Here is a 15,635-nt window from a genome sequence, read left to right as displayed (position 1 = left end):
ACCTTGATTCTTTCCTTTTAAGTTACATGATGTCATGGTGACACCAACTGAATGGCAGGGTGGCAACATTCAGGATCTGTCTACAAGCTGGATCCTTCACCACCCCCACTACCCTCCGACATAGACCTACTGATTGGCACACTAATTCCCACTTCCCAAAGTCATTCCATTATCATATTGTATCTGTTGAATTCACCAACAATATGTCAGAATTCTGTGCTAATTCAAGGAGGCCTGCCAAAATTTTCAGTTTCCCACTTTCATGGAATCCTCCATTTGGAGGTCTCTAAACAGGCTTTACACCCAAGTTTTAGCTCCCACGATACCATGCACCTGTGTTTTTATAATACAATTCACATTCATTCCAATGGGGCTTATGTAAGAGATGTGGCCTACTCTTCACATCACTGTAACCATAGCTCAGTACCTCATCTGCTCAGAGATGCATGGTTCCCTACTCAATGCAATGATGGAGACATCTTGGTGCTTGCAAAAGTTTCTGTGCAGAAATGCTCCCTTCACTTTAGTAAATAAGGGGAAGACCTTGTCATGATGTGACCCCTCTGTCTATTGATTGGTGTCCTCACTTCAACAAGGGGATTTGCTGGATCAAAAGACAAGGAAGTATTAAAATATTTTTGTTAGCCTTCTGAATGAAATGTTAAGGCTTTTCTGTTAGCATTTCCTGATTTTTTAAAAAATTCCAATTCATGCTCTTCAAGTGGAAAGAAGTTCAATCCAGTCACAAGATCCAAAATTAGCATTTTATTCAGAACATTGGGGTCAGGGGTGTATCATTTATATTCTGGTACATAATACAGAGGCAAAGCTGTTGTCAGACGTCTCTCTGGTTTAAAAGCTCTTTTTAACATACTGTGTAATTGCTTGAGCCATCAGTATCAGGCTATCCCTTGAGTTTTATCTCTCTGTCTTCATTTTGTTTGCTTGTTTTTGGTACAAATTATGTAAAACATTTGTGCTAAGAACTTTTCTCCCTCCCCAAACAAATAAAAACGAAAACAAAATAATTAAAAAAACCCAAACCTTGAGTACTCTAACTACAGCTCAACAATTGAATCAATGTCACTTGTTTGCAACCTGTTTGTAAATACTTTATCCATAACGAAAGATATAAACATGCAAAAACCTGAATCCATAGTCCAAATAATACATACACATGTTCGGAAGTCTCCGCACTTCTCCATAGACTATGCCAATAAAACATTATGTACACATACCATTTTTTTACAGTGAAGTGGGAAAAAAAGTATTGTAAAATGCTTAAAAAAATGTGTATATGGATTAAGACCAAAATGTGTCTAACATTCTATCATAAGAAAAGAAAATCAGTTCTGCTACAAACTGGTGATATGAAAACTCCCTTTATTTGCAACCAGCTGCATAAGTTTTAGAATTTTAGTGAAAAACCCTATCATCTAAAACTAGAAGTATTGTACATTTTTTTTTTTTTTCATTTTCATGGCCTTCTCCCCCCTCCCCCAAATAACAAAATTTCCCCATGAGGTTTTTTTTTTCTTTTTCCAATTTCCTTATTTTAATAAAAGCAATGCAATGTAACAAAAGCATGTTGAAGCATATTGGTGATTGAACTTTCTCCCCACCCCAATGTGGTTTGTCTCATCTTTTCATAAATCAGTACCATTTAAAGCCTTAAACATAAAACTAATTCCAATCTGAAAAAGGTACAAAAAGGCACATAAAATCCCAGTGCTTCTGTACTGTAAAATTCAAGTGTAACTGAGCTCAATTGTTTGTTTTCCTTTTTTTTTTCCAAACAGCATTGGATGACTGATATTCCCAGTGAGCCCAAATAGGTTTGCAGCCTATGCCAAAGCCTTCAGCAAGCACTTGTGCTAGTAGACTACAAAGTTAAAGCCTAGCTTCTGTACGCTTGTTGGGAATACCAGTGGAAAGGTTTGTACTTGTCCAAACGCAACATCCAGCCATCGCCTCCTCCGCTCGTCGGGTTCAGTCATCGCCTCCTCCGTACATATCGGCAAGTTTCTTGAAACGTGGGCCCCAATCGTTTAGGTAGTCATAGTCTTGCTCACCACCACTACTCGAAGAGTTGAGGGAGCTCAGTGACCCAGCTGTGGAGCCACTGCCCTCGTAGTCAAAGACTAGAAGGGAGTCGTAAGGAGGGGCTGTAGGGTCATTGTCTGCTGCTTTAAGTCCCTGTAATGAAAGATAGAAAGGAGGGGAAATAATGAAGTGGAGATAGCACCCCTAGGTCATTTCTACACTTACATTTGAAGGGAAAGGGGACCACCAGGGAAAATGCCATTTCCCTGAACGTGACTGCCCCCTCCCCCCCTTGATGAAGAAGAGGAGAATGGAGGCCTTTTTTGGACTATCTGAAAAATCACTACGGTCAAATGAAATTGCGGGCAGGATTCGAAATAGGAGCAGCAGAAGAATCGTGTTAGAGGGATTTCTGTAACAGATAAGAGCTTGATATATAATGCTGCAGAAAATGGTTTGAACAAAAACGCTGGCGGTGTGGGTGGGAAGTCAATCCACGAAACAATGTAACTATTTAATTTGAAGTCAATTTGTTAAGAATGGGGAAATTCAATAAAAATTGTATTACGAAGAAGAGGAGGAAGGGGGGAGGGAAGCAACTGCAGGTATTAACAAGTTTGTGAACAGCTGGAAGTGTCACCAGGTAATGTGAAACCCTTTGCTTTTGATCATGTAAACACAGCCACAGATATGCCAGCCAACATCAGTAACACAAGCACAAATCCCGGCAGCTCTCAAATTATGCTAATTCAAGCAGCCTGGATCTAGAGATCAAGCAAAACCTATCAAATATTGCAAACTCAGCGTGCGAAGCTCCCATGGTCACCTATTAAATGAAACTGTCAAACAGTCGTAACCGGCACGCCCAGGGATTCAAATGAACCTGATCAAATGCTGCATCCAAAGACATGCACAGGAGCAAAAAATTGACAGGCTGGTGCTATTGTGTGGGTTCAGCACCAGCAGCAGATGTGAGAAGATGAGCTCAGGGGGAAGCAGGCTGGGTCAGCAGCAGTCCTAGCACTGATTGAAGTGTTGGAAAGAGCCTCTGTTATTTGCCTCCCACCCCCTCCCCCAGCTCCTGTAATCATTGGCATTTATGTGAAGAAAATGCAGTAGACACAGAAGACCATCTCTATCTGCACAGATAGGATTAGACTCACTTTCTGTGAGTCTAGATGAAAGGTGCTGGCAAATAAATAGCCCTACATTTGTATAATGCCATATGGATGATATCAACTCGAAACATCTGGATCTAATTCATTAGTTTATGCTGTTTAACACAGTGCAATTATATGCATTTTTTTTTTGATCTATTGATCCTGATTCCCACCCCCCATATAAACTGAAGCAATGTCAAACAAGGGAGAACTCAGGTTTGTAATGCACAAACTGAGAAGTGGACAAGGTCATCTGGCTAAAGCTCCAAAAGCAAACAGAGAGGCCAACCTCTCTGGCACATTTGTTTTTGAAAGCCAATCACAATTGCAAACTGCTAAGAATTCTGAAAAGCATTATAGCAGCCTCCAACCTCGTGACTTACAGAACGTTTTTACTACAGTTCCCATCAGCTGCAAACTACATCATTCTGGGGTCTGTAGAACTTGTAATTTAAATCACATCAAAGGGCATCAGGTTGGGGAAGACTGCATGATAGCAACCTGGTGAATAAGCACCGCTGTGCTGGCCTGGAGTGCAAGGTCTCATTTCAGTCCTGCTGCCATCACTACCAGTAAAGCCAGTTTACCTGGCTCTAGGATGGGCGTTTAAGGCTTCAGCAGGCAAATGTATCTTTTCTAAGGTAGCAAGAGCACTGTTGTGTGTCAGCCATCTACATCAACAACGGACAGAGCAATCTTCTTAAGTCCTTTCAAGCTGGGAGTTAGATTCTCTTAGTTCAGCATCTACCGCTAGCAGATGATGATATAAAACTGCTGGTGCTATAGAGTTTATAGGATAAAACTGCAATGAAAAATTCAATGTTCCAGAGGCTGCACTTAATGTGCAAACTGTCTGGTGGAGAAGAGGCCTCTGAAAGGCAGTTTTACAGAGACTCTGCTGAAGTTGCCTCAAATTTGCATTTACAGCAAAACAAGCATTTCATATTCTAAACAGTATAAATTGGTACCTAGATTTAACACTGGAGCACTGAAAAAGGACAGCTTAATTTTTCATAAAATCTGATCCATAAAGTAAAAAAATTGGCAAATAACCATCTGAGAAATAGGTTTTTTACTTTGTTGTAACCAGAACAATCTTCAATATACAGCCTAAAGGCTTTACATTTCATACCTAAATGCAGAATATAATTTGGAAATGAAGAACAATTGAATAATTTGAGCTGTCTACTTCAGTTGCTATGAGTGACACGAAGTTCCATTTTATACTGTCAAAAATATACAGGTAGGGTGATTGGATTTCCCATTTGCAGTCTGGGAGGTAGAGAACATGCATCTAAAATCCCAAAATCTAGCTAAACTCTCTTGAATCACATCCAGCTCTTTGCTCTTAAAGCACCTGTATGCAGTGCACCTGGTTCTCTGTAGTTTAATTTTATATCTGTGAGGAAATGCCCAGTCTGTTTGCCTGCTCTCTTTGTAGACTTGCTTGCAGTGACCTTCCCTAACATCATGGTTTTTTAATATGACACATTTGTTCCAATATGATTTAGCCAGCATCCCTCTTCCTCAGCATTTGATCTTAAAAAGGTAAAGGTACCCCTGCCCGTACGGGCCAGTCTTGACAGACTCTAGGGTTGTGCGCTCATCTCACTCTAGAGGCCGGGAGCCAGCGCTGTCTGCAGACACTTCCGGGTCATGTGGCCAATGTGACAAGCTGCATCTGGCGAGCCAGCGCAGCACACGGAAACGCCGTTTACCTTCCCGCTGGTAAGCGGTCCCTATTTATCTACTTGCACCCGGGGTGCTTTCGAACTGCTAGGTTGGCAGGCGCTGGGACCGAACGGCAGGAGCGCACCCTGCCACGGGGATTCGAACCGTCCGACCATGCAATCGGCAAGTCCTAGGTGCTGAGGTTTTACCCACAGCGCCACCCGCATCCCATGTCTGCTAACTAAGTGCTGCTGAAATGTGTATTCACTTTACCTTCTGTCTCACTGATTCACTGTTGAGGTGATTATGTTAGCCATTAACCACCATTAACATTCATTGTTTTGTTGTTGACCCTCCTCTCACACATTTTTTTGCTCCCTGTGACTTAGCCAAACACACACAGAAAGCATAGTCACTGTTTACATCTTAATGAAAGTTTATGGTATTTATTAATGTAACCAAAAATTGGGCATGACTTGTATTTTGTGAACGTTAAAAGGTGAACTTGATGCATCTACTTTTATAATAACATTTTATTATTTATTATAAAATGATCAGTTAATTTTTCTATCACCTTGTTTGTACTGGGGACTGAATTAATAATGCAAACTGCTTATTTTTTTTCTGGACAAAGTGTGTGTGGGGGTTACGCAGTGTGTGCAGAATCATTAGCACACCCTACAAGCTATGCCTTGAACAATGTGAATTGGATTTTTTGGGGGATGTGTTGAGTTGTGGGGAATCATAAACGCAGTGCCCTGAAATTTGTCCCATTCTAGAACTAAGTGATCTATTTGGTGGGCTGGGGGTGGGGGAAAATCCCACCCCAAGCCTGTCCCTGCCCCAGGCAGCACCCCTATAAGATTCATTTTATCTTCATCACCACCACAACCCATTTATCACCAGTGCATCTTCAAAGTCAGTGTGATTTACACTTCTGGGAAGGGCTCTCCTCAAACAAAAAGCATTTTATGTATAAATCCAACTAACATTAATGACAAAGACCAGTAACTCCAGGGGGTGAAGTGGCTCAATGAGTTTTCAGCCTGATTTGAAATGTCATTAAAGATGTAAGCAATGTTATTTTCAAAAAGTTAAGGTACTGGCTTGGGTACTGTGTTGAATCGCTATTGGAACCAGTATCAAGGATCACATTGCATCCCTACCAGAGACAGGAGATTCAGTCGCATTTTAGCCTGTCACACACAAAAAACTCCTCTGTGACATGGCCAGGAAAGCCCAGCACCATGGTCATGTCAGTAGCACTTCAGTGATGAGATTTCCCATCACCAGAAAGGTTTATCTCCATTCTGTCATGAGCTGAAGCCTGGGTGAACAGGAGTAACCAAGTGTGCTTGAGTTGGACCCAGGAAATCCTGGCAGGTGCCGAGGTCTTCTAATTGGCAGAGCAAGTTTGCTGAAGTACTTGATTGGCACCATGGAGGTCAGGGGTGTAGCCATATGCACACAGCTGATGGGAACTAAATTCTGGTAACAGCAGCATCATATTGCCTAATCACCCAGTCATTTTGTTTAATCAAAGGCACACCTTGGCAATGGGCTACTTTTGTAGCCCAGTTTTCAAGAATAAGTGACAGAAAACCAACACAAGACTACCTAACTGTGATCTTATACTTAAAACTTCTTCATATTTATGTTGCTTTCCTACAGTATTTGCTTTCATTTGCATTAAAGTTCTTATTCAATGTTATGTTGCTTATTCATGTATTCAATAACAGAAATGCAGGGCAATGTCTATGACCACCCAACATTTTTATGTTTTAATTTATATTCAGATTACTTCTTCTGTTCAATATTATTATAGTTTCCAAAGCACTATGCACAAAGAACAGATCAAAGCCTAGTTCCTCAAATCGCATTCAAGTAGGCATTTACACACACCATAAAATTTGGTCAATGGCAAAAGTAACATAAAAAGCACAAGAAACACTGGTAATCCTACACAGCATTGCCTGAATAGAGATATATCCTGGCTATGTATTAATGCACAAAGGCACTTAAAGCTCCACAGCAAGGCAAGTGTTTGAAGCATTTATGTAACATTAATTTTGCTATCCTCACATTAATCTTATTTGATGGAACTTTTGGTCTTTGTAGAAGTACTGAATTTCCTGTTTTTGGAATTCAAAGGGTGATGTGTGAGGAAAATAAAAATGAACTTCGTGTGTTATGAATTGGAATTAATACATGAATGTAGGCTAAGCTATCACTTTGCTAGTCTATTTATTATGTGGAACCCAGTGAATAATCCCTCTTGGATATATTGTGGTTAAGACTGATAACATATTATGAATGTAATTAATATCAGCACACAAAAGTTAATTGATGCATTTCCCTTTTTCAGTTTGAATGATTTAATTAAATTTCCATGTGCTTAAAAAGAACCATATTTATGTCTACCAAACCAGATAATTTTCATTGTATAAGCAACTTTTTTTAAAAAAAATAATTCTTCAAATGTAAAAGCTATTATTAATTGTCTGCACAGATGGTGTCTAATAGGTGCTAAAATGAATCTTTGTTTCTCCTCCTCTCCTTATTTTACCTCGTTAATGAAGTCTCCAATGTCCCCAGGATGAGGAGCTGCTGATCTGACTGGATACTGAGGTTCTGCATGGATAGGTCTTTCATCAAGTCGTCTTATTCCGACAGGTTTGATGGCATCTGGTTCTATAGTGTCTGGTTGCTGGAGCTGACTTAAGTCATAGTCCTGTGAAAGTAATAGGCAATCACAATGTTTTGAGAATTTAGCAAGGGAAATTCCATTCCTACAAATGAATGCATATATTGAGAATTAAAAAACCAATTCAGAATGTATCTTGAATTTATCTTCATCTCTCACACACATCCATTTAGAGTAAAACAGAATGCTTATTGCCTCCATAGTGTCCCTGTCTCCATTTACAATGTCATTCCAGTTGGCTGCTTTGTGCTACACCTCATCCATTTTCTACTGCGAAACAGATTCAGAAGTAGCATTCATCTGTGACTAAACAATTTGCCTAGTAAAATACCTATTTAATATATGCAGAAAGTTGCCAATATTGACTCCTCTGTAACACAAATAAAATGCTAGACATATTCATTCTGCAACACAAACAAGGACAGAACTGTGCAGTTCTGGATAACACATTTGGAGAATGGCAAAGTCCTGTAGATGCTTTTGCACGACATGTTCCATCAGCTCCAACCAACACTGGTAATGGTTAGGTATGATGCGAATTGTAATCCAACCAAAAGTTTGTGGGTTTTAAAAAAAAAATTGGGAAAGCATTCAGCCATGTGATATATCACATGCAATGCAAGGTCATAAAGTCCATGAATTACCATGTCATCTGCTGTTTGTGTAGACTACCTTTTAGATGTAAGATGGAGAGGAACTGTCAGGATAGCTTTTCATCAACACCAAACTGGATGACATCCTGTGCGACCACAAATAATCTTCAGGCGAAAGTGCCCATCTAATATTCAGCCACCATTTTAAAAATAGATGGGTTCTGGAAATGCTAGGTCCTCTGCAGGGATTATTAAATATCTGGGACTGCATTTAGGAGATGTTCTAGATTTCATTATTTTACCTTCAGTATGTGTCAGCACAGGGTAAGGAATAGGTAAAACCAGACATATAAATCTACATCCTCATCCTGTTTATCTTTTTCACCACCAGTGGATCCAAACAAGCAAATAAGGTATTTAACATCTGCCACATCCTTCTCACACATCCTTCTCAGTTCTCAGAGGAGAAAAGGCACAACCCCCAAGCCCCAGGCATAAGGTAGATCTTGGTAAAACATTATGACTCTTGTGCTTTGTTTTGCATAGCAGGCTGCCCCATATCCCAGGAAGGATCGCTGTGTCAAATGAGACAGTGCAGAGTAAATAGGATGAGAAACGTTCTGCAATGTATTAACTAAGAATTTACAAATGGTTGTTGAAGTCAAATCTCTTCTCCTAGTTTAATTAATATATACTATTTCTTGCTTGTTGTGATAAAAGTAACCGGAGTTATAAACGTAGCAGGTGAAAACATTTTGGTGAAAGCTCTGGAAGAGGTTGAGGTCCTTTTGAAGTGAAACTGTGGTAAGCTGATTTTCCAAGAAGGGCGTCATTCTGAGTGACCAGCTTTCATAATGGCCTAAACCTGGGATAGGCAACCTGATGCCCTCCAGATGTTATGAACTACAACTCCCATCAGCCTTAGCCAAGCATGGCCAATGGTTAGTAATGATGGCAGTTCAGAATGATGGAGGGCACCAGGTTACATACCTCTGGTGTAAACAGTGTCAGTGTCGAGCAGGCATGGGCAAACTCCAGCCCTCCAGATGTTTGGGACTACAACTCCCATCATCCCTAGCTAACAGGACCAGTGGGCAGGGATGATGTGAACTGTAGTCCCAAACACTTGGAGGGCCGGAGTTTGCCTATGCCTGTTTTAGAGCCACAGAAAGGAAGGGAGTATTGGGACTCCTAAGGTTGTGTTGGAACTCCAAGGGATTATGCCTGAAAGACTCTCATGTGGCTCTCAAGAAGATAGGATACATACTCAGTGGCTCAAAATAATGAATCCATCTAGGTGTACTTTGCAGAATGTATTGAATGGAGGTGGTTCCTGCAGTGCTAACTCTGATTACCCTGAGATCAGCTGTCCCTGTGAAAAACTGCTTAATGCTTCTGACAAGTGAGCACAGTTGCAGACACTCTTTTGCCTCTCTAAATAAGGTGACAACCTGTGCATGGAGAGCCCTGCTTGCACAATGTGAAGAAGGATGCCAATAATGTTTTGTGCCCCAATATAAACCACGGAGGTGGCATGCAGGGCCTGGGCCAGAGCTCTTAGAAGCTGAGAACAATTGTAGAGAATGATACTTTCTCCCTAGCAGAAAATGAAGGGAAGGGTCCCAAGTCATCCCATGTCTTGAATTTTGATCTGTGCTGTTTTTGTACTGCCTGAATTCTCTTCCCTTTAGCTTTTAGGTGCCTTGCTGGTCCTTTTGATAACTCAAAAGCCAAATGGTCAGTCTCTCTCTCTCTGCCCAAGGCTGGTAACATGACTGACGCTCTGTGGCCTTCCATGTATTGACCCTGGCTTCCCAGCAGCATCAAGGCCTTTTCTCCAAGAGGGAAGCCTGCGTCATCCACAATGGCCTCTGTGGGCCTTTTGTGTGAAAACCCTGGCAGATCAGATATCTTTCAGCACTATGCTTCTTGCCAAGGCAGATGGCATAGACCAGGGGTCAGCACTGTCCCTCAGACCTTGGGGGTGGCAGACTATATTTTGGGGGGAAAAGAGAAAAAGAATGAATTCCTATGCCCCACAAATAGCCCAGAGATGCATTTTAAATAAAAGCACCCATTCTACTCATGTAAAAACACACTGATTCCCGGACCATCTGAGGGCTGGATTTAGAAGGTGATTGGGCTGGATCTGGCCCCCGGGCCTTAGTTTGCCTACCCATGCCTTTGGTGGATGAAACTTTCTTTCTAGACTACTGGCACTTCCTGAAAGTAACCACTGCACCACATATAGAGTGAATGTTTGCGTGTGGTGTTTTTTAATGCTGTAATATGTAGTGTCTTTAGCAAAGCTTCTTGTCAGGCCTGACACTTTTGGGGAGATGCACCAGCTGAAATTCATACTGATAAAATTATTAAAATTCATCTACTTATAGGTACAGGGTCACATAGTGAAAAGTTAAACAAAGATAATTAAAAATATTTCTGTTTAGTATACTGTTATACATTCCACACAGAATTTTTTTTACTCTTAAGGATTTTGTTGCAATGCTCAGAAAACAAAAAGAAATCACATTTCTAAAACTGCGTATAGCCAATTATTTTACCCTAAAAAATATCTGTTGTGGTCTAAATGTTTTGAGAACTGAAGCGTGAACCTTAATGAACAGCTTTCAGTAATTAAAATACTCATTCTTCGTCTCTGTTTTTATGTTACTGCACAAGCTCCATTAAGTTTTCCCCCTTTTATATTTTACACTAATACTTCTCCAGAAGAACTATTCAGATTTAATCTTAAGGGCAAATATGATCCGTAGATATTGAAGCATCCAATGGTCTCTGATAGGATATAGATTTCAATGCTATGTTCTTCACTCCGAAGTGAACTATTCCATTATCTAAGGCTGCTGCACTTAGCCTAGTATAAAGCAAAACTGAACACTTTTCAACCCAGAACCTGACCTATAACATTGATGGGATCATGGACCAAACACCATGAGTTTATAAGTCCTTTGGTCTCTATTATTTGCTACAGATGTATCATTATTTGCTAGAGATGCTCAGTGGAAGAGAATGAGATAAGGAAAAGCTGGCTTCCTCCCACTGCTATGACTCATTTTCAGATTCGTCATTCAACACACACATTATACTAAGTGCTGGTAGAAGCCTCAATTTAAAGGCAAAAAGCATCGTTTCTCCTAGTGACCATCTTCCCATGTGGTTTTCATGGCTCTGTACCATCTCTGAAAACAAGCACCTTTGCCTGTGATTATGCTAGTGAAGGATAGGAGGTGAAGTGAGCTTATTATCCCCATTTAGTACTCCCAAGTGTTCTGCAGCCAACTTTAATTGTTATTTAATGATTATGTCTGCCTCCAGAAGGATCAAATGGAAGTTGAGGAAAGCTCATGGAAGCAATCAATAACCCTGCCTTCTCCTTACAAAGGAAAGAATTAGCCTCTTTTGATGCTCTGGGTTGCTACTTCCAAACACATAGAAATGTGTAAAATGTGATGTTCTGTCTTGCATCTGGAATGAATCTGAAATAAATTGAGAGCCCCGGTTTTGGATAGTGGGAAAGTATTGGGAAGAAATGTCAATATTTGGGTCCAGAACAAATCTTGTTGCTGGTCTCAGTATATGCGCACAAACACTTTTCTGTATTATTTCATAGACTTTCTATATCCCCCAACCCATCCCAGTTTCCAGCTGTTTTCTCATTGTGCTATTAGTAACTATGAGCCCATTTCTCACCTGGTCTTCTTCTCCACCACCTTCTTCATCATACTTCAGGATATTGTCTCTTACATCATCTTCAGGGTCAATGAGCAGCTGTTTGGCCTGACGTTCCTTATCACGACGTTTCATCCAAACAACAAACAGCAGAACCAGAACTATAGGAGGTGGAGAAGAGCAAAAGCAGAAGATATTAGCTCGTTTTCAGATTACTACTGTTTTAAAAACACATGGGGACCCTGTGGTCCTTCACAACTTCATTCATCCCTGATCACTGGCCATGAGGCTGATGGGTGGTGGAGTACAGTAACATCTGGAGAGCCAAAGGTTCTCAATGTGTTTTAGAAGATGCATGAAATTAGTACATTCAATACTAATGGCTGATTTGCATTTTAAAGATCTCAAGCAGGGTAAGGAGAAGAAAACTACTGGATGCACATGTCTTTGTAAAGTCTAAATGGTCAAATGCAAATCTGACATATACTGTATGTTGGTGACTTGTGAAAGTCAGTTGATAGTTCACGACACTCAACTAGTGTGATGTATCAGTGGAGTATGAGGAGCCCCAGCGAAGTCTTCAGAGATTTCCTACTCCCAGCAGAATAGCTTCTTCCAGAGTCTCTGGTTAAGGGACCAACTTCTCTCCCACCCACATCAAAGCAGCACAGGGTTTATTGTGTCCAGCCAAAGCTAAACACTACTATCTACGATACACAGTCCTTCTGGTCTTTGAAGTAAAGATACATATGTACAGAGAGATGTACTAACACTATCACCATGGTAGCTATATAGGCTCCAGTTAATTCTGAATCTGATCCCTTGTGAAGATAACTTTCAAAAAGAGGCCATGAACTGAAACTCTGCCATGGAATGATCAACTGCTCACCATTTCCAAATGCAAAGAAATCACCTTATAGTTGTGATGAAAGCAGTTCAGAAGCTACAATGAGTGTAGAAACGAAGCAAACTAGATAACCCATGTGATGGCCTGCCACTCATGGAAAACAAAATATTCCATTAAGGGGTTACTAGCTTCAACATGTCAGTGGTGATCACAGTATACTGTGGATTGCCTTTTCCCACAAGAACCAAACCAGGCTTTGTGATTATAATCTGAGGCCTTTCTTTGTGTGCCTCCTCCATGAAAAGTCTGGAGGATGGCAACATGAAAACAGGCATATTCTGCAGCTCCCCGTTTGTGGAATGTTCTCCTCAGGGAGGCTTGCTTGGCGCCTTCGTTACATATCTTTAGGCTCCCAGGCATTTGGCTAATTAAATAGTCCATGGCCTTTTAAACTGGGGGGGGGGGGGGGGCGGGTAATTGTTTTCATTTGTTATCACGGTGTGAATTTTTGTGTTTTTATATTGTGAACCGCCCTGTGACCCGTCCTATAGAAATTTAATAAATAATAATAATAGTTTTTGACAGACCATTAGTAGACCACCTGCAGACACACAAATCTATAGCCTATCCTTTGGAAAGACCCTATCAGTTGAAACATGTGTCTTTGCATCTTACTTTACGAGGCACTACATATCACTGGTCACATGGCCCCAAGACTTACCGAGTAGTATGATGATGCAGAGGAGAATTGCAATGATGGCCCCTGTGCCCAGCCCTGCACCTACAATCCTGTCGGCATCAGTGCAGTCTCCATTTAAATCACATTGGCAAACTTTCACCTTCAAAATAGACGTGCTGGATTTGGGAGGATTCCCAGAATCTGTTATTATTATTGGAACATCATAGATGCCAGCCTCAAGGTACTTGATCCTCAAAGCCAGTTGGGCTCGGTCACCTGAACAAGAAAACAAGCTATGTAAATAATGCTTTATGTGGACATGAAATGGCTGGAGAACTGTCTGTTCTAGGACCTCTTTCAGAACTGCATCTGAAGTTATTTTCAAGTGCACTTCTACCTAAACATAGGTAGCGGCCCTCAGTTTTCCACTAAGTTATAGTCATGTAAGAAAACCAGAGTATGTGGATTCTAACTCTCTGATGCCACAAACAGAATTAGGGAGCAATCCTAAGTATGGGGAACCAGTGTTAAGCCGGCATAATGAACACCAGTTCCAAACTCTGCTCACAATCTGGGCTACTGCTGGCTAAGCCAGCCTAAGCCAGGTAGAAGGAAAACAAACCTTTAAAAGAGAGTTTGGCTTACACCACCCTTTTCGCTTCAATTAAATTACACTGGGTTACCAGGTCACGTGCCCAAGCAGATGGGGAACTAGCTACTGAACATAACCCCCAAAAGATGCAAATATTCATTTATCAAAAAACCAATGCACATTACCACTAATACGAATAATGGTCCAGTTATTCCTAACACTGGAAGGATGATGTGGCAGTTCAAAGGCAAAGGGCCCGGCATTTGGATCAATGTCATCGTCTATGGCTGTGATGTTTGTTGCATTGGGTTGCAGTGTTTGACAAGTTGTGGCTTCTTGAGGATCCACTCGGGGAGCATTATCATTGATGTCGAGGAGATAGATTTGAAGTGTGCCAGTCCCACTCATTGGAGGGATTCCTTATAGAACAAGGAAAAGTAACATTAGCCTGCTTTCTACTAAAAAGGGGTTACATTAAAAAGGGGGTTACATTATTTATTGCACATATACAAACACATGGATTATGAGTGCGCATGATAATATTAATTATATAGATTTGTTGCAGAGCGTTACTTTGCGCTGCAAAATTAGGGTTGTGTTGAAACTAGGAAAGGGCATGGGAACTCTTTGCAAAAGATTTTCACCTCACTGCAAAAAATACTTTGTGGAATCACAGAATCGTCGAGTTGGAAGTGACCCTGAGGATCATCTAGTCCAACCCCCTGAAATGTAGGAATATTCAGCTGCCCTACACAGGGACTGAACCTGCAACCTTGGTGTTATCAGCACCATGCTCTAGCTAACTGAGCTATCAAGCTTCCAACATCGACAATTTTTCCAGAGTGGGAGCAAACAAGTGTGATAATTCAGAATAAAGGCAAGTGAGCACAAAAATAAAATGGAAGTTTGGTATCTCTGATAATGAAAAAAAAGCAGCTGGCTGGTGCTGCAAAAACAATAAAAGTAACACCTGCCTATGAACAGGAAGTAGCAAGCAAGCAGTTCAGACTGCTGCTGGATGGGCCACACTATTAGGTTGCAATTGTGAGGTCCTATGCAGCATGGGAAGGTAAGGAGACATCTAAAGTGTGGGGAGAATGATTGGAGAAGAGGCTTTAGGTGGCTGCTGGCAAATCAAAATAAAGAGCAAGTATCAACAAAGGTGGACAACCATTTTGCCCTCAAGGGCCATATGTGGAGGTCAACAGGTGGTTGGGGGATGTGTTGATGGAACTGGCTATAGGTGTGGCTTGTTACATACACACACACACAGCCTTTACCTCTCCCTTCCCCCTCCCTCTTAAAAAGTCCTCCAGCATGTTCCTATGCTGCCTCTCTCACCTTTATGCACTTTTCCAAACTGAGATAGGCACCATAGGTGCAAGGGAGGATGAGCCTTGGAAACATCCTCAGTTGGAAACATACTTAGAGCTGAGGCTGTTGCAAATGTTAGTCTATGGAGTTCTGCACACTGAGGATCTGCAGTTGAGGGTAAGGAAGGTGGCCAAGGGATATGCAGGGGGACAGGGAGGCCCAGAAGGCTGCAGGTTGTTTGCAACTGATCTATTTAACACCTATACAGAAAGAGTCTTTTGTGTACTACACTCTATTATGATGCTATACTTTAGTGCGTATACCTCTGCTGAAAAAAATGGT

At 41.1% G+C, this 15,635-nt stretch overlaps 1 protein-coding gene across 4 annotated transcripts in view; it reads right to left on the bottom strand.

Annotated features, from left to right (window-relative positions):
• Nucleotides 1-750: 750 nt before the first annotated feature.
• Nucleotides 751-15,635, bottom strand: part of CDH2 (cadherin 2) — a 120,923-nt gene continuing 106,038 nt past the window's right edge. For 3 of the 4 annotated variants that reach the window (XM_083451607.1, XM_083451608.1, XM_083451609.1), the window contains exons 12-16: nt 14,165-14,398; nt 13,430-13,663; nt 11,883-12,022; nt 7,441-7,605; nt 751-2,196 (exon numbers count right to left, since the gene is read on the bottom strand). In XM_083451607.1, the coding sequence (XP_083307733.1) occupies nt 1,990-2,196; nt 7,441-7,605; nt 11,883-12,022; nt 13,430-13,663; nt 14,165-14,398 (980 nt within the window). In that variant the 3' untranslated portion in view covers nt 751-1,989. Of the gene's footprint in view, nt 4,743-5,095; nt 7,606-11,882; nt 12,023-13,429; nt 13,664-14,164; nt 14,399-15,635 lie in introns of all 4 variants that reach the window. The other variant, XR_014514058.1, reaches the window with a different exon arrangement.

The sequence above is a fragment of the Podarcis tiliguerta genome, assembly GCF_965153285.1.
Source record: "Podarcis tiliguerta genome assembly, chromosome: 7".
NCBI classification, from domain to species: domain Eukaryota; kingdom Metazoa; phylum Chordata; class Lepidosauria; order Squamata; family Lacertidae; genus Podarcis; species Podarcis tiliguerta.
Note: the sequence above shows the minus strand (reverse complement) of the source record. Positions and strands in the feature narration are given on the sequence as shown.